This window comes from Hemicordylus capensis, chromosome 4 (genome assembly GCF_027244095.1).
Source record: "Hemicordylus capensis ecotype Gifberg chromosome 4, rHemCap1.1.pri, whole genome shotgun sequence".
In the NCBI taxonomy this organism is placed as follows: Eukaryota; Metazoa; Chordata; class Lepidosauria; order Squamata; family Cordylidae; genus Hemicordylus; species Hemicordylus capensis.
Genome location: NC_069660.1, coordinates 127,744,779 through 127,768,688, shown reverse-complemented (window position 1 = coordinate 127,768,688; position 23,910 = coordinate 127,744,779). Strand labels below are relative to the sequence as shown.

At 39.9% G+C, this 23,910-nt stretch overlaps 1 protein-coding gene across 6 annotated transcripts in view; it reads left to right on the top strand.

The window, feature by feature from the left end:
- Positions 1-14,465, top strand: part of PTBP2 (polypyrimidine tract binding protein 2) — a 110,548-nt gene extending 96,083 nt beyond the window's left edge. For 2 of the 6 annotated variants that reach the window (XM_053247086.1, XM_053247083.1), the window contains 6 exons: positions 8,910-9,049; positions 10,483-10,516; positions 10,921-11,013; positions 12,148-12,364; positions 12,503-12,580; positions 12,704-14,465. In XM_053247086.1, coding sequence (XP_053103061.1) covers positions 8,910-9,049; positions 10,483-10,516; positions 10,921-11,013; positions 12,148-12,364; positions 12,503-12,580; positions 12,704-12,836 — 695 coding nt within the window. In that variant the 3' untranslated portion in view covers positions 12,837-14,465. Of the gene's footprint in view, positions 1-8,894; positions 9,050-10,482; positions 10,517-10,920; positions 11,014-12,147; positions 12,365-12,502; positions 12,581-12,703 lie in introns of all 6 variants that reach the window. The other 4 variants (XM_053247080.1, XM_053247085.1, XM_053247084.1 and 1 more) reach the window with 3 other exon arrangements.
- Positions 14,466-23,910: the final 9,445 nt, after the last annotated feature.

Here is a 23,910-nt window from a genome sequence, read left to right as displayed (position 1 = left end):
TCTCCTAATGTTTAAGAAAGATGCAGACCTAGTGCACTACTATACATCCATAGCCTTGCCTTTCTGGTCTCTTGCATCTGAAACATGTACAATCTGGTGCTATTTCTGGGTGTCCAAAATTACCACATGAAATGTTAACAGATAATCTTGCCCAGACACAGTAATATGCTCTGTTCTCCATCTCATTCTTTGTAGCAATCATTTGTTGAGATTGTAAATTGGGCATCCTTTTTAATGAGCACTTATCTTTTCATAGAAGAAAAACTCATCAACAAACAGAACGGCTTGCTTTCAGATCTATTGTCAGGAGGAGTGTTCAATTCTTTCTAATGACGTACATTTTGAATTTTATGGAAGAAAATTGCATAAGGAAAATCTCTGTGGAAGTTTACTAGCTCTATTCTTTTATCTTAAGAGCAATAATATTATATAATTTAACTCTGAGGGGGGAAAGCGTTTAAAAGTTTGCAAATTCAGAACTAAAGGTAAATCATTGGTGGGAACTCTCCCCACCCAGAGGCCTATTACCAGGGGAAAGTGAGGCAAGCTTTCCTGCCACTCTCCTCTCCTCCCCCCACCCTGCCAAAGAACCTCATTCTTCTTCTAACAACCTGAATGGGAAGCAGCTCAAAATGCAAGTAGAAAGAAAGGGCTCTGTTTTGCCATCTGATTTCCTTTGAAGTTCTCTAAGCAGGGGGCATGCACATTTTCCCCTCTTCACCACCACACAATAAACACTGGTCTTGGAGATGAACACCCTCTCCATATGTATGCCACATAAAATGCTGACTCATCTTATCCTAAAGCGGAAAAGCAAACTTTCCTACTCCTCCTTGGTCAGGAAGTAGGAGATCATATTGCAGGCAGAGTCATAGTTCTGCTTGTAGTTAAAAGCCTGGTATAATAGGTACAGGAGACCCAGACTGAGTCAGTTGGGTCCAGGTTTAAGGAGGTGCAGGGAGATTTCTCTAGAGAGAGAAAGTTATATTTTTCCAGAGTTATTGAAACTGCATGTAACAGAAAGATGGGGCTAACTCCTTTGCAACAAACATTCTGCTGGCCTTTTCAGCAAGTTCTTCTCTCCAAGGATTCCATTAAGGCTATCCAAATGCCACTACAACTGCGCTTATGTGATAGCTATTCAGAATAGAGAGGACTCACTCCAGTATGTGGGACACAAATAATGTGTTTGCCCTGTTAAAGGTCCACAAGACTTCTGCCCTTGCTATTGAATTTTTGACATTAACTTCCATATTTCAATAGGCTGTCCCTCTTGTGCACTTAGAAGAGATTTCCGCAGAAATTGAAACAAAATGAGACAGGTGAAATGTTTCGTCGAAACAGCATTCGACCCAGTTGTTTCGACAGAACCAACCTGGTGATGATCGTCTGCTTCCCCTTGCTTTGCAGAGTCCAATAGGTGTCTTATGTAGGGTTGCAAAGCAGCCTCCCGCTGGCTTTTCAACTTTATGCTGCATTCCATCAGGGGATCAATTGAAGACTTTGTCTGCCAAGGCAGTCCCCAGCAGCAGAACCTCAGTTAGCCCCTTTGTGATGAGGGACTTGGGGAGCATCTCTTCCTCTTCTCTCACTCTTAGGATCTGCCTGGATGATGTCATCCAGTTCTTCTTTTCTCAGCTCATCCTCATGAGATTGGAGGAGTTCCTCCACCTCATATGGCTTGATGTCTTGCAGGCCTTCTCCCACCAGTGGTGTGTGTATGGTTGGTGATCTGCTCCACTTAGTGAGCTTCTGAGTGAGATGAAGAGATGACTGCCCCAGGCCACAACTTCTTCCAAACTGTGTTCCATATGCGGGACTTTATCTTTGCAAGGGATGCCACAATGTTCTCAGTACAGTCCGCGATGCTGTAGCTCCTCTAGAAATCACTGACTGACTATAAGGGAGGAGCTTTCATGAGATGCATCCTCCTCCTGAAGGTGTGGCAAGTATAATAGGACTTGAAAGTCACAATCAGACTTTGGTCCAGCAGGTAGTGTTGGGTGGCAAAAAGGTGATCTGCAGGTTCAGGTGTGTGAACAACAGGGTATCGGGATGACCAGGGGCATTGTCAAGCACCAGGAGGACTCTGGAGGCCAGATTCTTGGAGGCCAGATGTCTCTTCACCTCCTGCAGAAAGCAATTACTCACCCGGTCAGAGAAAACCGCTGTGGTCACCCATGCGCTTCAGAAGGCAGGAGGCTGGCTTTTATTCTTCCCTTTCAGGGCACGAGGGTTCTGTACTCAGTACAGGAACATGGGCTTGATTACGCAGTTCCCTGAACCATTGCACACACTATCAGAGTGAGGTGGTCCTTTGCTTCTTTGAAACCTGGAGCAGTTCATTCTTCTTTGCTAATGAAGGAGTGGGATGGCATCCGCTTCCAGAACAGGCCTGTCTCATCAGCATTGAAGACCTGCTCGGGCCTGTATCCTCCAGACTCAATAGCAGTGCTTGAATCTTTCAAACTAGCCCTTGCTGTTCTGGAAGCCATTCACGGTGCCTTCAGATGTTCCCACTGCTTGACCGCCTCCCACCACAAACCACCTGTAGATCTGCAGCACTTTATCACTGATAACGGCTCCACTCAGTGACATGTTCCTCTGGGCTTGGTCCTCTATCCATAAATGAGGGCCTGTTCTATATGTTCCATGTGGGGATCACATGGATGGAACGCCACCTTCAGACTCCAAGATACACTGGACATAACACTTGTATAGATACTAGCTTTTCTTTTCTTTATGGAGCGGACAGTGGACTCATTAATGCTTTAATTGCATTCTATGGATCCCCATGAGCCAGCAGGTCCAGCAGCTTCCCCTTCTTGCTCAAAGGCAACACTTTGCAAGATCTTTTGCCACTCCCCCCAGCAGAGGTCTCCACTGTGCACTTGCTCATTTTGACTGCAGAGAAAGGAAAAAATGTACAATGATGTATGGTACAGTACAGTAATTGTGCAAGACACATACACGTTAATAAAGGGCAGGACAGGAGAATGCAGCAATGGATAATTAAAATCTATTTTCAATGGATACGTACTTAAAATCACTTTTTGAGTGGATACAGTACGGTATTTGACATCAATTTTCAATGGATACTATATTTAAAATCAATTAAGCAGTTACACAGTTCACAGCACTATAATTAAGAAGATTAAAATTAAAAATTTTATTTGCATATATATATATATATATATATATATATATATATATATATATATACACATAAAAATTAAATTCAAATTGATTAAAGTGATTATTAGCATCTTACTTTATTTATTATTTATTTATTTGATTTCTATACTGCCCTTCCAAAATGGCTCGCGCAGTTTACATTAAAATAGCTTGCCAGGGCTACAAGAGGCTCCTCCAAGAAGCTGCACAGGAATGGCCGAGGAAAAGCTCTGAAGGCCTCCCACAGACCTGCAAAGGCTCCACAGAAACACACAAAAAGGCTCCAAAAGCTCTAGAGCAATGACTCGTAAAGGCTCTCAATCCTGTTGTCCCTGAGGACAACAGGATGAGGCCTATATGTCCCAACTGCAGATTTCTGGGACCGCGCATGCTTGGACCATGATTGATAAGAGCCACCTATAGTAACTTCTGGTGTTTACCAAGAAACCTCTTGAAAATTTATTTAAGTACTAACCCCAAGTTGCACTGCAGTATCCAAAGCACTTAAAACAGTATCCAAAACACAGCCCTTCCTCTGCAAAATGAGTATTCTTGTTTTGAAGGTGCTGTGTGTTGCTGTCCCCTGTTTCTCCTTATACTGGAAGTGTGTGTATGTAAATATAAATAAATAGGTCAGCAGAATCAGGGGAGAGGAAGCATGCCCAAGTAAGCAGTCATAAGAGATATGTGGAATATGAGTAGGTAAGATCATAGAATCCTCATTTCAAGACATGGCTATATGCATCCTTTCTTGTCAGGTGCCATAGTTCCAGTTTGAGTCCTTAAAGAACTAAGTGAAAACTATAAGAACAGCCCTGCTGGATTAGACCCCAGGCCTATTTAGTCCAGCATCCTGTTTCACACAGTGGCCAATCAGATGCCTCTGGAAAGCCCACGGGCAAAAGGTGAGGGCATGCCCTCTCCTACTGTTGTTCCCTTGCAACTGGTATTGAGAGGCATCGTGCCTCTGAGGCTGGAAGTGGCCTATAGCCACCAGACTAGAAGCCATTGATAGACTTGTCCTCCATGAATTTGTCAAAGCCCTTTTAGAGCCATCAAAATTAATGACCATCACCACATTCCATGTCAGAGAATTCCATAGATTAATTATGCATAATGTGAAAAATACTTCCTCTTGTCCGTCCAAAATTTCCCGATCTTCAGTTTCATGGGGTGACCCCTGCTTCTAGTGTTGTGAGAAGGAGAAAAATTTATCTCTGTCCACTCTCTCTACTCCATGAATAATTTTATACACCTCTATAATGTCTCCCCTTAGTCACCTTTTCCAAACTAAAGAGCCCCATATGCTGTAGCCTTGCCTCACAAGGAAAGTGCTCCAGACCCCTGATCACTTGGTTGCTGTCTTCTGCACATTCTCCAGTTCTCATTCTTAAGATACGGTGACCAAAACTGTACGCAGTGCTCCAGATGTGGCCACACCATAGAATTGTATTAAGGGCATTATAATATTAGCATTTTTATTTTCAGTCCCCTTCCCAATTAATGATCCCTTGCATGGCATTGACCTTTTTTTTACTGCTGCAGACTGAGTCGACACTTTCAGTGTGCTCTCCACCACAACCCCAAGATCTCTCTTCTGATCATTCACTGATAGTTCACATCCCATCATTGAATATGTGAAGTTGGGGTTTTTTGCCCCAAAATGTATCAATTTGCACTTCCTTACATTAAACTGCATTTGCCATTTTGTTGCCCACTCCCCCGGTTTGGAGAGACCTTTTTGGAGCTCATCAGAATTTGTTGTGGATTTCACTACCCTAAATAGTTTAGTGTCATTTGAAAATTTGGCCATATTACTGCTTATCCCAAATTCTAGATCACTTATGAACAAGTTAAAGAGCATTGGTCCCAGTATAGATCCCTGGGGGACCCCAGTTCTTCCCTCCATTGTGAAAACTGTCCATTTTTCCCTACCTTCTGTTTCCTTTCCTTCAACCATCCATTAGCCCAACAGACAATTCTGTAACCCTGTCATCACGCTCAAATGTTTGTAAATATTTATCAATTAATAACATTGAATTTAAAAAGTTATTTCTTTACTTGCAACAAGTACCTTGCTTTTAGAATAAAAAGGATACATGGGATGAGATGAGTTGTCTGTGTTTGGGGCTGTAGGGGTGTGTGTGTGTGTGTGTGTGTGTGTGTGTGTGTGTGTGTGTGTGTGTGTGCGCGTGCGCGCACACACGCATGTGCACATGCACCATGGGGAGTGGAGAAAAAGAGGCAAAATCCCTTTGAGTCAATATTGGCAATATGGAAAGATGCTGAAAAGGGGTAACTTAAAAGACTTATGCTTTTCAATATCAGTTTATGTAACCCTTTAAGTACCCTTCCAGACAGGAGAACCTCTATATTTGCGGCAGTTCTGTTCCGGGCTGCAGCCATGGATATAGAAATTGTGAATATCGAATCAATGGCTATGGGATTGTGGGGCTTAGGTTCCTAGTCGGTTGAAAATCAGCTGATTTTCACAGACAGGAGCTTATTGCCGTGCTCTGCTACTCCCCCTACATTGCGCTGTGCCCCCAAATCGGCCAAAAATGAGTGGGTTTTCCCCCCTTTTCTATTTTTTTTAACAAAGGCAGGAGCCATATATGTGGCTCTGTCTAAGGAAATGGCAGCTGGAAATGACCTCTGCGGTCATTTCCGGCCAGTTCCAACTCGCAGATACACAAGGTCAGCGTGGTGCTGTTGTTTGTCACCCCACTCCACCCCCGTGTATGCTGAGGTCAAGTGTCTTTTTCCCAACCGCAGATACACAAATCCGCAGATAACAAGGTCCACCTTTTTTCATTATCTTAGTGACTCATGGGGGGATTTTAAAATATGACTTAGGCACAAAAATAGCTATGGTGTTAATGGCTGAGATCATTATCACTCCCCCTTGAGTTAATTGGGAAAATCCATCTTTTAGTTTTAAAACAACAACCACCACTCAGAGTCTTGTGGCACCTTAAGGGCTAACAAATGTATAAGACAAGTTACCATTCACAACAGTGGTAACTAGTGATAACAAAATCCTCCTAGTACCTAGAAGGTGATGGGAAACTATTGTCTTGATTCAGGCCTGTATGAATCGAATCAAACCTCTTGATAAATTCTCATTCAGCAATTTCATTCTGGAGTTTCCCTTTGAATGTTGAAGAATGGTGTCTTTCAGGTTAGCAGCAGAGTATACTTGGAAACTGCCATGTTCTCAACCTAGTTTCAGTGCAATGCTTTTGTCAGATTTGTACGCATTTCTTTAGACCTTGTTCTCCTATGTAAGAGTAGAAGGGCACTGTCATCAAGTGATGGCATGTACCATGTTGGAGAATAATAAAGTGTTTATGTATACCTGTCAGTTGAAAGATGATACTTCATGCCGTTTAAGTGAACTGTAATCCAAGAATGCTTCTGCTGCAATATATGTTTTTAAGGTACTAAAGACTCTTTGCTGTAAAGACCACCATGACTACTCCTGGAAGTATATTATTTATTTATTATTTATTTAGCATATTTTATACCACTCAAATTGCAAGTTCTCTGGGTGGTTTACAAAACAATAAAAACAACCAATAAAAATTAACATATTTCAACAATTAAAATTTAAAAAGTTAAAACTATTAAAACACAATTAAAACATATCTAATTAAAAGCCTGGGTGAACAAATGCATCTTGACTGCCCTTTTAAAAGTTGTAAGAGATGGGAAGGCTCTTATTTCAGCAAGAAGTGTGTTCCAAAGCCTCTGGGCAGCAATGGAGAAGGCCTATCCCAGAGTAACCACCGGTTGAGCCGGTGGCAACTGCAGATGAAGTTGACAGCAATTAGTCACTCACTCACTCACTGCAAGTGTGACAGAGCACTTAAAGGAAGATTAAGGGTGATTTCAAATGAAGTTGATTACCCAGACATGTGCGTGTGCACAGCCTCCCGCCTCTGTCTCTCCCCCCACCCCGCGCATTATCCTACCATGTTCACAATTACAGTAGGTGTTGTTTTTTTTACAGTAAGATTTTTTCCCCAATATTACTTTGGCATGATAAGGATGATGCAAAAATTTACTCCAGCTCAGAGGAAATCTTAGGGGCAGAGCTGAGAGCTGGTCTTGTAGCAAGCATGACTTGTCCTCTTAGCTAAGCAGGGTTCTCCTTGGTTGCATATGAATGGGAGAACTGATGTACGAGCACTGTAAGATATTCCCCTCGGGATGGAGCAGCTCTGGGAAGAGGAGAAGCTTCCAAGTTCCCTCCCTGGAATCTCCAAGATAGGGCTGAGAGAGATTCCTGCCTGCAGCCTTGGAGAAGCTGCTGCCAGTCTGTGTAGACAATACTGAGCTAGATGGACCAATGGTCTAACTCAGTATATGGCAGCTTCTTATGTTCCTGAGTAGATCATATGAGTGAATTTTGAAGCCTTAACACTTGGATGGGGTCAGGTGCAACAAGTTTGAAAGAAGGAAAACACATTCTTACTTGTCTTTTAGTAAGAAAATCGGTTGTTTGGGCATGGTGGCCGAATCGGTTGTTTGGCCACCATGCCAGGGGGAAAGGCCTGAAAACAGGCTGAAGGCCAATTTTGGAACTAAGAGAGGCTGGTGGGTGGAGGAGGAACCTCCGCGGACGGACACACACCCTCCACCTTGGATAATTCCCCCGGAGGCAGTAGGTTGGGGTGTGTGTAATTTATATATATATATATATATATATATATATATATATATATATATATATATACACACACATACACACACACACACACACACACACATATCTATATCTATATCTATATCTATATCTATATCTATATCTATCTATCTATCTATCTATCTATCTATCTATCTATCTATATCTATATATATAAAAAAAAAAATCGCAGACCTCCTCCCTTGAAATGGGGGAGGTTCGGCAGGGTGCCGGACTGAAGTGGTCCTGTTCAGACTTGATCCGGACCAGCCAGTTCCATGCACACCCCTACCGGAAACTGGGTTGGATGTGGAATGACTAAGCATGGCTGGCAGGGAGGATTGGATTGAATTGGAGGCTGGGGGAATTGGCAAATGTCAAGGCTAGTGGGAGAACTTTGCATGTGGCAGAGGTACAGGACAGTGTCTTACCACTTCACCTCAAGCGCCAGAGTCTTGCGGCAGGGCCTGAAGAAGTTAGAGGTATTTCCCTTCTGCTACCGGTAGTTTCGTTTTCACATATTTGATTATGATAAGAGAGATGGCTTAACTAGATATTGCTGTCCCAGTTGTGGATAAAATTTCATTGATAAATGAAAAAGCAAGTAATTCCAATGTTCAATTATCTTCAAGGAGAGAGATAGAAATATAAGATTCTTTACATTGTAAGTGAACAATTTAAAGTGGGGCATTTTAAATGTGATAGTATGTGTTAGCCAACATGTTAAACTCAAGGATAATATAAGATCAATGCAGCTTGTACTGCTGCAATAGGTAATAAGCCAAAGTTTTATCATCTCATAGATACTCTTTGTTCAAGAGTATCTGTGAGATGATAATCCAAATTATCATGATACTAGGGTAGTAAATTTGTTTGCAAAATGGTTTGAAAGCGTAATTGTTTTCACACAGGGAAACTGAGCAAGCTTTGGATAACCTGAACAGTGGAGCAAAACCAACATAACACTTCTAAACTAGAATATATTGGGACGACTTGTGTGTGTTTCGTAAAATATGCTTTATTTTAAAATTAGGGCTTCCTGTTGCAGCTGTTCCAGGAGCGCTGAGTCCATTGGGAATTCCAAATGCTGCTGCTGCAGCGGCAGCAGCTGCCGCTGGCCGTGTGGGTATGCCTGGAGTCTCAGCTGGTGGCAATACAGTCCTCCTTGTTAGCAATTTAAATGAAGAGGTCAGTGAACCTACTTGTTCATTCATCTTTTTCCTTTTCCACACTTCATTGAGACCTTCTTAAAAACCTTTTTATTTTGAGCTTGCTTCCACTTCATTCTTTATTCAAGTCAGTTTTATTTAAAAAATGCTTCAGATTGTTTTACAACTAGAGCTTAATATATTGTTTCTATTATAGTTAAATACTTTTGTTTTCCTAGGTAGCCGGCATCTTTTAAAATATCCTTTGCTATTCGGCTACCTATTTTTCCTAAGAAAAATATGGTAAATATTGCATGTTTTTGATGCCTCAATTATTTTTAGAAGTACCAGTGTGCTTCATTTTGTAAATTAGATTTTATGAAAACTACTGTTTCGTTCTTTATCTTTGTTAATTATTTGCTTGTTCATTTCATGCTTACATATCACTGCATTTTTGTAGTATTAATGTATGTGAACAGCTCTAACACATTTTTCTTTGAAGGTTCTCCCAAAGATCTTGATGCGACACTCTTCAGTCCTCTCTTAGTAATTTTATTTTTCCTTTGCAGTTGTCTTCTAAAAAATTTCTCCACTTTAATCCTCCTTTAACTCTGAACTCTAAGAGGTTTTGTTTAATTTTGCATTTTATTGTCTTGTACCTTTACTTTGACTTGCTGTGAAAGCTGGTATGAAATGTGGGGTAGTTTGTATCAGTTTGTCCTCCTTGAATATGTGTTCCATTTTTACTGGCCTCTGTTTATAATACAAACCATTATACTTTTGGTCATTTTAGTACTATTTTTTGTCATTCATAGTCTTGCATGTTAAAATGCTTGCTTGGATCAGAGTTCCATTTTAAAAGACTCTGGTCTGCATTTCATAACCAGCCATGCTTATGCAGTTAAAGTTTAGAGTTGTTTTTAAGTTTCTATTGCATGCTTTTTTTTCTTCTCACGTTCAGATGAAATGTAATTTACTGTTTGATATAGATGTACTTTACCCATATTTTGTCTTGGGTGACTACATTTTACTCAGTTTTTCTTGTACAAAACATAAACCAACCATTTTCTGACCAAATTCCTGCATTTCCTATGTACTGACCTATATATTATTTTTTTTGTTTCCCCACTTCCTTATTTTTCTTCTGCATTGCTGTTTCCCTACCCCATTTCATCCTTCTCCCTTTGTGCTCACCTGCCCTTTCCCTGTCTCTCCCCATATTCCCACACCCTTCCCTCTCCTATCCTTTGCGTTCCTTGTCCTTGTCTCCATTCCCGATGTTCATGCTTCTGTGCTTGAACAAAATGTTCCTCGGACCAACTTGCCCCAATTAACCGCCTTGAACCATGATCCATGACCACCTCACCATTCTGCGGGAACCACCCTTCGTTATGGATGATCTGTTCATCTCCGCTCTTCCTCGACTCTTCTCTCTTCTTGTCTTATGCTGCTTGCTCTTCTCTCCTTCTAAAGATGGTTACGCCCCAAAGTCTGTTTACCCTCTTCGGTATGTTATCGTTAGCACTATACTTTTATTATTGATTTAATTATTTGTTTCACCTTAATTCTTATTTGTAGCTAGCACTTTGGCTTAAAGTTGAATAGTAAAATCTTTTGCTATTTTTCTTTTGCTGTTTTAAAACTCTCCATAGACACAAAATTTCTTTTAATGCATGTTTTTTTTAATTTTGCATGATCTTTAATATCATTCACATAGCTTTGAGGGTTTATCAAAAATGTCTTCCTTTTTTCAAAATTCACCTATTCAAAATCTTGTTCTTCTTTACTCATTTGTGTGAGTGTTGGGAGAAGTGAGAGACATGTCCGAATGTTTCATTGATATGTCAAAATGTGCTGTTAACTATGCTTAAAATATTATTCTTTTGGATTGCTTCTTTGATTTCTAAAAAGGTGTTTATGGGGATGTGCAGCGTGTGAAGATTTTATACAATAAGAAAGACAGTGCTCTTATACAGATGGCTGATGGAAACCAATCGCAGCTAGGTGAGAAGCACCCCCCCACCCTAACATGACACTAAAATGTTGATTTTCAGCATTCTTCACTCATGCAATGAGTCATGTTTGCATTTCAATATTTGCTTTTAACTTTTATAATATCTGTGATCTAGTGCGTAAGGAAAGTTAAGTTATTATCTTAAATTCTGAAAATTAAATACTGTTTTGTGATCGTGGGAATAGTTCTGCTGGAGCATATGGCCAGGACCCAAATGGTCTCTTTAGATGCGCATAATTTGTTTTATACACTAGAATTTTCTCTGCGTGTGTTGGATTTTGTTCTGTATTTTTCAGTGCAGCTCCTCATACTGCTTTGAACATCTGCTCCTGAACTTATCTCACTTTGGGCAGCAAAGGGGAAGCATCTTATGTGGAGGTTTCAGGAGGTTGTTGTATGCATAGGATTATCTACATATGCTTTGAATATCAGACCATGGCCAGGAAAACAAAGCCCTGTTCTGTGCACACTGAAAATGCTTCTTTACTTGCACATGGTAGAGGTGGGCAGGGAAGTGTTTCATCCCCCGCCCCCATGCTTTTCCACCACAGTTCCCTGTGTTGCATTGGATACAATTCAATCTTCAGGAGTGGCTGTGGGGAAGTGGGCTGGTCCCAGGGACCTGGAAAAACCCTGGGGCACACAGAACACCTTGTGTGGCCTTTTGGATCCTGACCCATATCTTTTAAAGCTCAGCACTTCTTTGAATAAAATAAAGCCCCATTGAAATAATTATTTGCATAAAGACATTATCACAATTACCAATAATAATGACTTACTAGAGAACAGTTTTAGTTTATGACTGGCAGTCCATGTTAAGTATTCTGTTTTATTCATTAAATAAATAATGTGGTGCGGCGGGGGGGGGGGCCCTCAGGGTAAAATACTGTTCATGTTTGCCTTGCTGGATACATAGCTGTGTGAACAGAGCTTTTAAATTAGCTGTCAGTAAACTTTGGAATGGAAAGATTTCCAGCCTACAGGATTAGCTGCACTTGTTAATTTAACGAACTAATTTGCTGTCAAACAGTTTTTTCTTAACACTGAGCCTATTAAATATGTTAACAGTGAATATAATGGAAACTCTGAAATGAATAATTTAGTATTCTTGTTTCATTTTCCAGCCATGAGTCATCTTAATGGGCAGAAAATGTATGGAAAGATTATTCGTGTTACTCTTTCCAAACATCAGACAGTACAACTACCTCGAGAAGGACTTGATGACCAAGGGCTAACTAAAGATTTTGGCAATTCGCCTCTTCATCGCTTCAAGAAGCCTGGCTCAAAAAACTTTCAGAACATATTTCCTCCATCTGCAACTCTTCATTTATCTAATATTCCGTAAGTGTGAGCTTATTACTTGAAAGAGTCATATAAATTACTTGAAAGAGTCATATAAGATCCAAATATTAGTTTCTAAGCTTTTCATCTATCTCTCTCTTTTCTCTCCACCCCCTTCCCCTGCCTTTCTTTGTGTAGACCATCAGTATCGGAAGATGACCTACGTACACTGTTTGCTAATACTGGGGGCACTGTGAAAGCATTTAAATTTTTTCAGTAAGCACGTTTTATTTGAAATTTCTATCATTTTAGAAATGAGCAACCATCTCTAATAAGAAGGGGTTAATGTTACAACTTTCTAATACTGTTCCAGTGTCTAATTTTACTGCTTTGTTCCAGAAGAGATCACAAGATGGCTCTTCTTCAGATGTCAACAGTAGAAGAAGCTATCCAGGCTTTGATTGATCTGCATAATTACAATCTTGGAGAAAATCATCATCTGAGAGTTTCTTTTTCCAAATCAACCATTTGAAGTGAGAGATCAAAATAATAAGGTTGTATCACGTTGTTTAGTGTTGTCATCTATGACTGTTCGGGAAAGCGGGGACCAGAGATGGACATCTGTTTTTCATGCTGTTACCATTCCTTGATTGTTTATGTATAAATGAAAACAAAAAAAAGGATTTACAAGGAAGAAGCAGTGATATTATCTGCTGGTTTTGCATATGTTTATGAAACCATTTTGTTTAAAAGGGATTCCATGGTAATCCCATAGTTTTTCAACTTAGTTAACATACGTGCCTTAAAAAAGGAAAACCTAGAGTTGCTAGAGTTGCATTTACTAGTTTAAAAAATTTGGTTGTCTGGGGCACATTGTTACATGGGAATTAATGGGTGCAATCCATTGAATGTTAGGTGTATCTAAATCCCATTGAAATCATTAGAATTAAAACACACAGTTAAGTGCTCAAGTACTATTGGTTTCAGAGGGGCTTTGTGCGCCTAACTTTGTTGGATTATGCCAAATGTATTTTAGGCAGGAGTGTGTAAAAAGGGTTAAGCTTTGTTTCTCCTGCTTGGAATTTATTGGCTTTTTGTGAACTTTTTTTTTTTTTTAAAGAAACAAAATGTGCTGCATTACTTTAAGAGAAATGCAGCATGTTTGACCTGTGCTACTTTTTTCTTTTTTTAAAACTAAATAAAAATGGCCTTGTGTATTCCAAGTATAGTTTGGTTAAGAATATAGGCGTTAGTCAGAGTTAACATGATGCAGAGAATTAATTTCTTTAAAAGACTCGTGATTCTTTTTGTTTGTTTTTTGTTTGTCCCTGTGGCTTTGAGCCCTCAGTGGGGAAAGCATTGTAAAGTCTTAACCTTTTTGTACACACACTCTGGGGGCGTATCATATAAATGTTGGCACTAAGTAATGTCTTGTTTGTGGCTGAATATTTTTTGTAGATGTTTTTTGAAGTTGACATGACTTACGTGCATTTAAATATATATTGCCATTTTTAGTTAGTAATTACAATTTGAAATATGGTTGTGGATTTCTGAGCATGTGCAGACTGGTCTAGCTAGTTCAGGAGTTGGTGCATGTATTTCAAGGATGAAGAAAGTGTATTGCAAACTTTTGCAGAAAGATTAATAATTTTGTGGCAGTTTTCTTTATTAAAAAAACACAAAAACAAAACTGACAACCAGGTGGGACCAAAGTTTATGTGCCTTTAGTCTTAATTTACCTTGCATTGTAATATTCAGTTTTAATAAATTTCTTCAAAATATTTTGTATCTAGAAATGGATCTGACTTTACTATGAACATGGCTCAGAATCTACAGGAAAAAAATTAATTTGAAAACAGTTCTCTGTCAGTCTGAACTGTTGTCTTGATTCTGTTTGAATGACCAATACTTTTTGCAATTGATGTACTTAGTTTCAAGAGTCATAGATTCTGTTATCTATGTAGAAAAAGGTCATGTATATTTTCTATTAGTTGAGTTTTTACATCTTTAGAAATGTAATATTTCAGTATAGTTTGAAAGCGGCACAATTAAAAATTAATTTTCTAACAAAGTTGGGAGGTTTGATGGTTGTTTAATTTCTTCTTATGTGTACGCTGCTTGCCTCTGTAGCATGCTCAATAAACACTTCTGTAGCTCTGTATTCACCTCTTCTGTCTTTCTCTGCTGCCTTTTCTCTCTTCTCTTCTTTGTTTTCCACTCCCACTGTGCTTCTGAATTCATGTTTATTCTCTGCCAGGGTGGGAAAAGCATAATAATCTGATTTTATAATAGTCTGGCTTTATACAATATGAAAATCAAATGCTGTGGAAAACATAGCAGCTCTTAATGTGTACATACTTTATATGTTAAGAAGATAGTAACTGCTTTGTTGAAGCACAGATATAAATCGATATTAAACATTTCCCACCCTGTTATAACCTACAGCTTTTAAAGACATAACTTTTATTGTAGCTTGTAAGTTCTATCTTTTCTGTTGTTCAAATAGATTTATGCACTAATTGACCTTTCAGGTTTGCCATGCTTTTGCTGCAGTTTCATCTTCCATTTTCTGTGTCTGCTAAAATTTTTCCACTAATCATAAAATACCTCTATCAGGAAAAAAATAGCCAACTTGCTCAAACACAATTTAATACTGGACTGAATTCTGGATACCATTGTTGGGGGGCAAGGGAGGAAAAGAGGAAATTTCTACACCTCAGTACACTAAAAGGTGCTGTAAACAGTGTGACAATTCATAGATTCTCTGAACATTATTTTATACAATTTTTCCTTGTAAAAATCTATTTCCCATGGTTTCAAACTGTAATTATCACCACATGTTTCCTAAGTTACTTTGTACATTTTAAAGAACTATATTTAACCTCAGCTGAACAGTACAGTAGTGCCAATTTACTTATATATTTCTATGCTGGATTGCAGCCATTATCCATATATTGGTCATCTGTTTAAAAGTCTTCACACAACTTGGACCCTAATGTCTTAAATCCATGTACTCTGTTAATGGGTCACATTTCATGAACTATCCCTTTATAAGAAGCTGGCTGACATCCAAATTCACCCTATGCCAGTGCTCCAAATTTTCTGTTGTGCAAGGGGGAGAAGGACAACATTCAGCTATCATCCCCTCTCTGTATACAGCTGCCTGTGCTTCCTGAAATTATGTCCCTGAGGGTTTGGAGGACCCTCAGGGTTAGTTTCAGAGGGCACAGCAGGTTACAGAGGGAAGAGAAGATTGTTGTATATTAGGTATGTGCACAGAACTCTTTTTTGTGGTTTGGTTCAAATTCGGACTGAATTCAAACGGAACCACCAGTCCACAAACCAGTTCTGTCAAACTGACTGGCGGTTCAGTTGGTTCAGTCGAACCATTTCAAGGGGCTATGCTTGTAAAGGGGAATCCTGCCTTTTAAACGGCTTCTAAGGGTGGTGCCGGTTCTCCTCTAAACCACAGCCCTCCCCCCAGCAGCGTGGTCCGCACATATGCACGGAAGCTAGAACTGCATCACCACTGCATGGTTGAGCCCCTGGTGGTGCAGTGGTAAAACTGCCGCCCTGTAACCAGAAGGTTACAAGTTCGATTCTGACCAGGGGCTCAAGGTTGACTCAGCCTTCCATCCTTCCGAGGTCGGTAAAATGAGTACCCAGAATGTTGGGGGCAATATGCTAAATCATTGTAAACCGCTTAGAGAGCTCCGGCTATAGAGCGGTATATAAATGTAAGTGTAAGTGCTAGAAACCTTATAAGCCTGTTTAAAGGCAGGATTCCCCCTTTGCTTGTAAAGGGAGCTCCTCAATGAATTTCTCTTTACAAGCAGAGCCTCTCAAACCATTCTGTAACAGATGGGGTTCAGTTTGTTTTGAACTCGGACTGGCTGCCTTTTTGAAAGGCTGGTTTGGTTTGAATTCGAACCAGTCAAACCAAGCCTGTTCAAAGCTAAGCAGTTCTGCACACCCCTGTTCTATATCACCTCTTGCACGACAGAAAACCCTGGTGCATCAGAGCAGGGTTACTTGATGTCTACCAAGTTCCAGTCCCTATAAATTGCATTGTTAACTTAGTTTAATGCCAAAATACATTTGAATGTGTGGTCTGATCCTATTGGTATTTCTTTGATATATCTATATATGTTCAGATGCAAATTGGCAAGGAAAGGTCTCTACCAATGATTAACACCCTACACTTGTCAAAAAGGGTGAAGGGAGGCAAGACCCCAAATACAGTGCATTGGAAGTTGAGTATGCAGTTAGAAAGTGTTCTTACAACAATAACAAAATCTTGGCAATTTACAATAAAGCAACCATTAAAGTAAAAGAAACAGAATGCACATTCAGTGAACTGAGTACAAAAGATCTACCCTACAACAATTTTTTTTTTTGCACTGCACAATAACTTGGCCAAAATCCTAGACAGACTGCTTTTTAAAAAACCTTTTGCCATAGAATGCTATAGCTGCTGCGAGGGGGAAAGAGGAAAAATACTACTCTGTGTGGATGAGCCCTTGCATCTCGCCTAAAGGGGCTCTTAATTTAGCAGCATAACTACAGGTGGTGAAACCATTATATCTGTTCTGCAATATCCTTACCCTCAAAAGTGTGACACCTGAGGCAGATCTTGCCAAATCTAAAGTGAGAGATTTGAGAGTTGAAAAGGATACTATTTTGGCATTTTAAAAACGAGCTTCTTTATTCCTGACCCTTTAGCATTTCTGCAGTCCTGTGTTGGAACGAACTCTTTTCTACAACCACTTATTTTTAAACTTCTTTTGAGTTCCATTAATATTTAGGAATGAGGTCTGCTATAAATGTGAATAAAGCATAAGAACTAGAGTTGTACCTTTTTATTTCTAGGAAAGTTAGGATTTGGATTATTCTAATAAACCCACACAGACCTGTACAACAGTATCTCAGCAGCTGTAACTTTCTTATTCCTACATTAGAATACCAGTTATAGCTTGACAGGAAAATGTGTGTTTCCTGTAACATTTTAGTTGTTGACATTGAGTGACTCATACCTTCATTTTCTTCATTATGGGTCTTTTTTAAAAGTTCAAGAAATTAATAAGCAATTGGTATGTTCTCCTTGTCATGTGACACTATGCAAATGAAGTGAATTTCATTTGCAAAGCCAGGTGAACCTTTTAAAAATGTAAATAATTTCGGATACCATGGGCTTGGTTGATGAAGAGCCAGTGTAATGTTGAATGATTTATTAGAATCATTTTTCCTGATTAGTAATTGCATCAAATTTTTCATTTTTGAGTTGCACGTTATTCGGAAGGTGTTTTTTTTTTTGCAACAGCTACATATATCTGAAGATCTATCAAACTTCTAATAAGCACTTGAATGTTGTTTTTCATACATTTCTGGTATCAACTAGAGTTGTCATTTTTCTTTTTCAGAATAGTTTTTCTTTTTTAGAATTGTGAGCCCAGATTAATGCGCATGTACACAAGAGGCCCACACAGTGTATTGATCACTGGACAGATTTTTGTCATTCCCTTGATGTTAAGTCAGCAACTAACATCCACTTCTGCTCACGTTGAATCACATACACACTGAAGCTACTGGATTGCAATGACCTGCTCTTCACATTTACGGTTTGGTTGACAATATTTAGTAAATCCATAATGATCTGGATCGTGATCCTTTGCATTCATAATGAATGGGTTCTGCGCCTGCACAGGGACCTCACGGACCGATTAACTAGCTTCTCGCATCTTGCGTATCCGTTGATGGCAATTTCGCCCAGCACTCAGTACAGCGCTTAAAAGTAGTCTTAGGCTTGGCTGACCCAGCCTCTGACATCCTCTCACAATGGTGTTAAACAAATCGTTTATACGCTTCCGTAACATACAAGGGTGTCCAAATACAAGTCCAGTTCAATCCAATGTTCAAAAAACCAATTGTCTGTCATAATCCTATCCGAGTCGTTAACCAGTTGATAAAGTTTCCAAGGAGCAAACAGTCCAAGGTGTAGACGCAACGGCAGTCCACTATAAACTGAATAAACGTGCCTGCAGCTGCCTCGGATAACAAAAGCACAATCGTGTGCATGGCAGTTGGGGGCGGAGCGAGGAGCTAGTTAATCGGGCTGTGAGGTCCCTGCACAGGCGCAGAACCCATTCATTATGAATACAATGGATCACCTCCAGATCATCGGTTACAGGTAAGCAACCTGTTTTTTCCTTCAGGAAGCTGCTTTCCTCAAATTACTGTTTGAAAGAGACAAGTCTTGCAACATACCAACATAGAACCCAAGTTATTTTAAGCTTAAATTTATGATTGGCAGGAAGTTATAAGGGGTGTGCAAACTTTCCTACTTGCTTAGTCTCTGTTTGGGTAGATCTAGACATTAACAAGAAAACAGGGCTGCTTCAGAAAAGACCCTCGTTTGTTGAGTCCCTCACACTCATAGCGGAAAAGACACTCCGTTGGTGAGTCCCTCACACTCGTAACACTTTGTTCAACATATCCCATGTCCTGTCATTATGATGTGCATTTCTCTGCCACTATTTCACATAATTAGCTAGAGGATGTGTAGAAATGCACATTGTAATAATTAAGTTGTAGACATCATGAAGGGAAGAAACTCAAGACAGATTATTTATTTATTATTTAGTTAGTTAGATTTATATGTCGCCCTACTTCCATAGGACTCAGGGCGGCTTACAAGCAATAACATACACAGCAACACAATTCCATAAAAATATAAATCTCTTTACAGATCTGTTTTCTGACAGCATCCATATATTTTTTGTGATATGTTCTGCGCTCTGATGCTTTTTTAAAAAAGCTAGAGGTGAAGGAAACGGATGGCACACTCAGTGTACCTAACCAAGATTCTAAACATGCTGCTGTTACACACTCTGGACTTTCTCTCTCCTCTCTTCAATTTACCAAATAGCTGCTTCCCACTGCGTTACCTTCACTGGACTGAAACTATTCTATCTGTGAATGGATTGTAGCCAGAGGCTATAAAAGTCCACAGGGATTGTGCAGCTTCAGAAATGCCCAGTTAAACCATCAGGATCTAGACCAGGGATTCTCAACGTTGGGTCCCCAGATGTTATTGGACTTCAACTCCCATAATCCCCAACCAAAGGCCACTGGGGCTGGGGATTATGGGAGCTGAAGTCCAATAACATCTGAGGACTCAACGTTGAGCATCCCTGATCTAAACCAGTGGGTGTGTGAGGAGAATCAAAAACCAGACCAGGAATGTCTTTTATGATTTTCCTTAAGGAAATAGATTTGGAGAGGTACAATAAATATAAGGTCCTGGCAAGCAGCTGATCTACCTAACTAATACAAGCAGGTTGCTTAACAAGAGAAGGGGAAAGGGAATGGGGAGCAGGAAACTTTGGTTACCCCAAACTTCAGGGAAACCAATTGATTGGCCAGATCAAGGTTTCTCCCAGCAACTGAAGATGCTACGGTTCTGTGAGAAGATGGGGTGTACAATGCTTGGGTGTGGGAACACTGCAGCATTGGAGAGGAAGAAGAAACGTCTTCTGGACCTGCCCTCTGAGAGTTTCATCTGGAGCCTTCTGGTTTTATATTCTTCTTGGTCCTTGACTGCTCTTGGAATCGGTTCTCACCTCTGTCACAACTTATAGCTATGACAACTCCAATGCCACCTTTCAGGGCTCTGGTCTTTAGATGGTCTCCTTTCATCCTCTCAGTATACACAGCTACACACAACCTCTTATCTTCTACGCCCCAGGACATTCAGATAAGTTCTCACTTTTTCTTAACTCAAAGACTTTGACCGTGGTGGTTAGATGCTAATTGCTAAACAGTCATCTCTTTTCCTTTCTGGTCCTTTAGTCACAAAGTCTGTATCAGTCTTTCAAAATGGGAATTTTGAGGAAGGAGGGGACAGGGGCAAAATTACAATTATTCTTAATTGCTGTATAGAATGCTTATGCCAGGTGTCCTGAGTAAAAAGCAGTAATACATATACATACAAGGTTACAGAATTAAGCTCTTTTTTTAAAAAATCTAACATAAAGATATTTAGCACTTGTGGGTTCTCCACCCAGCAAGGCCATTCATAAATCTGTCAGCACATTCAGTATTTGGTGACTTGGATGTAGCTTAACTGCTGATACGGTAATTCTGCTATTCTCCTATGACATGAATGGAAGAGAGCTGCAGTAGTAAAATAATTAGCCAAGAAATTATAACTGTAGAAAAGCAGGGGTACTATATAATGGAATGGCAGACTAGCCAGGAAGACTGGGGGTTCATATCTCTGTGGTCTGATGCACAATCCAGTAGGAGGATTGTTGAAGAATCTTCTGCAAGGAGAACTGTTAAAGGTAAGCAACTGTGATTACTTGCTGTATATAGCTTTTTCAATGAAATATCAGATAACCATCTTAAGTCTTGCTGAATTTTACTACCAATTGGAGCCTTAACAATTTATTGGATGCAATAGGCAAAGGGATTAATCACCCAGAGCAAAGTATTTTACTATCTGGTCTAGATTCGATTGCATCTCCGGTGCCTTGGGTGCAATACTTTCGTGTCATCCTATTACTTTAATGAAACCTTGTAGCTTTCATATACTGAGCAAATAAATAAGATAAGCAACTTCTTCCATCACTGGAAATTAGATAGAAGTTCAGGTGTCTGACTCTGTAGCACACAATAAGCCTCAGGGAAATGTCTCATTCAAACACATTTAATGGTATGTATTTTATAGTTAAGTAGGGGTGGGGGAAACAAAGAATAAATACCCAAGCTACTCATATAATAAGCAAATGAAACTTTTCTGCTTTTGACCTGGATATTTTAGACCTGTTTGTGGTAGTATCTGTGCTCATAAAACCCAGTTCCTGCCTGCACAATTAAACTAAGTTGTAACATGCAAAATGTTTTTTTAAAAAATGCACACTGAACATTGGTTGCATATTAGATTTTTTAAAGGGTTTTTTAAAGCGTTGAGAGCAGCGTTTCAACTATCTTCAGTTCACTGTTATGCAAAATACTATACTTAAACCTGGATAGAACTGTTAAGATTGGCACTTTGTGTATGCTTTTTCTGAATCTGCTACTTAAGGATTGCAGAACTGGAATAGAGCCGTAGCCTATTTGGTTAGGGGTTCTTTCCCTTTTGTGTGTTGTAAGAATAGAGTAATAACAAAAGGAGACTTGTGTAGTGGCCCATATGAATGTATAATCAAGGAAAATGACTGGAAATTGTGAGGCAAGATTAAGACCGAATTTTCACCAGGAGGCAGAGGCTGGACTCCTGTAGGTTGGGACTTGCATTATTAAATATTCCATACCAACTCCCCAATCCCCATACTGGCATTTAGAAAACTAGCATATCAGAGAAGAGATTGGGGTATAACATCTTCCCCTGACATCTAGGAGCAGGATGGGTTTTGTTGAACTATTATTTATTTATTTATAGCATGGAAGAGCATTCAGTCATGAGAGTCCCCTCATGTAAACTGAAGTGGTGCAGCCTGGACATGGGTTTGCAACTCATTGCCAACGAGGTCATAGTTGTGCAAGGTCTTCTAATATCTGTCGATGTTAAAACATTTTAAAGAGGCCACCTTCAAGCAAATGTCGGAAAGACATGGGCGCCATTTTCTTTTTCAAAAAAGAAGCTGGACTTCTCAAGGATGTGTTTGCCTAAGTCACACTATATCATACAAGCATTTTGGAAAAACAATTTGCCCTGACCATAGTTGATGAATAGACACTTGTCGAAATTCATTGGTTGTATTTTAAAATGGATTCCAACTAGAGCACTATCATTCATTTGCAGCTGGTTTCTTTTACTCTGGTTTTGAGTGGAGTTTCTGTAAACTGAGCTCCCCCATTTATTTCCACTTAAATGAATTACATAACCCTTATTTTATTTTATTTTATTTTATTTAACATATTTGTACACCACCCAAAATGCAAGTCTCTGGGCGGTTTACAACAAAACAATAAAAACAAATATTTTTACATTAAAACGTTATAACAATTTAAAACTTAAAACAATCTTAAAACTATTAAAAATAATCAAACTATTAAAACAATATCTAATTAAAAGCCTGGGTGAACAAATTTGTCTTGACTGCCTTTTTAAAAATTGTAAGAGATGGAGAGGTTTTTATTTCAGCAGGGAACACATTCCAAAGCCTCGGGGCAGTAACAGACAAGCCGGTGGCAACTTCGAATGAACCTCTCCTGATGATCTCAATGGGCAGTGTAGTTCATAGCAAAGAAGACGTTCTCTTAAATACCCAGGGCCCAAACTGTTTAGGGATTTATAGGAAATAACCAAGACCTTGTATTTTGCCCAGAAACTTATCGGCAACCAGTGTAGATCTTTTAAGATAAGAGTGATATGGTCTCTCCGAGATGAACCAGAGACCAACCTGGCTGCTGCATTCTGGACCAACTGCAGTTTCCAGACTATGTACAAAGGCAGCCCCACATAGAGCGCATTGCAGTAGTAGTAGTCTGGAGGTGACCAGCAGATGTACTACTGTTCTGAGATAATTTATCTCAAGAAATGGGTGCAGCTGGCCTATAAGCCAAAGCTGATTAAAGACACCTCTGGACACTTGCTCAATCTGGGACACCAGGGAGAGGTTTGTGTCCAGAAGCACCCCCAGACTGCGTACCTGTTCCTTCTGGGGAAGTGTGACCCCATCCTGAACAAGCAGATCAAAATCATCTTGAGTTCTGACCCCGCTCAATAAGTAACTCCATCTTATCTGGATTCAGTCTCAGCTTGTTATCTCTCATCCAGCCCATCACCGCCTCCAGGCAGGCATTATGGGAGGTTATGCCTTCTCCTGATGTTGACATGGAGAAAAAGATTTGGGTGCACCAAATCTCCTGATGATCTCTCTCAGTGGATTCATGTAGATGTTAAACAACATCGGAGATAATACAGATCCCTGAGGGACACCATACTGAAGTTCAGATTTTGAAGAACAGTGGTCCCTGAGGGACACCATCTGGCATTTTCCTGAGAGGTAGGAGTGGAACCAGTGCCTCCCACTCCCAACCCCCTTCAGACACTCCAGAAGGATACATCATATCAAAAGCTTCCAAAAGGAACAACAGAGTCACAATTCTTCTGTCAATTCCCAATTGGAGATCATCCATCAGGCTGACTAAGACAGTCTCCACCTCATAGCCCACCCGAACAGCAGTCTGAAATGGGTCTAGATAATCAGTTTCATCCAGGACTGCCTGGAGTTGCCCAACCATAGAAGGTTGGAGACCAGCCTATACTTGCTTAACTCTGAGGAATCCAACACAGGCTTCTTCAAAAGAGGTCTAATAATTGCCTCCTTAAGGCAAGGAGGCATCCTGCCCTCCCTCAGAGAAGCATTTTGTAAACCGCCTTGGGGCTATATTTTAACGAAAGGCGGTATAAAAATGCAAAAATAAATAAAAATAAAATAAATTTATGATCTCTACTAGGCCTTCTACAACAACCCCTCTACCAGATCATATAAGCCACGTTGGGAAAGGGTCAAGAGAACAGGTGGTAGGCTGCACCACTCCAAGCAGATTGTCCAAATACTCACGAGTCACAAACTGGAACTGATCCAGCCTGAACA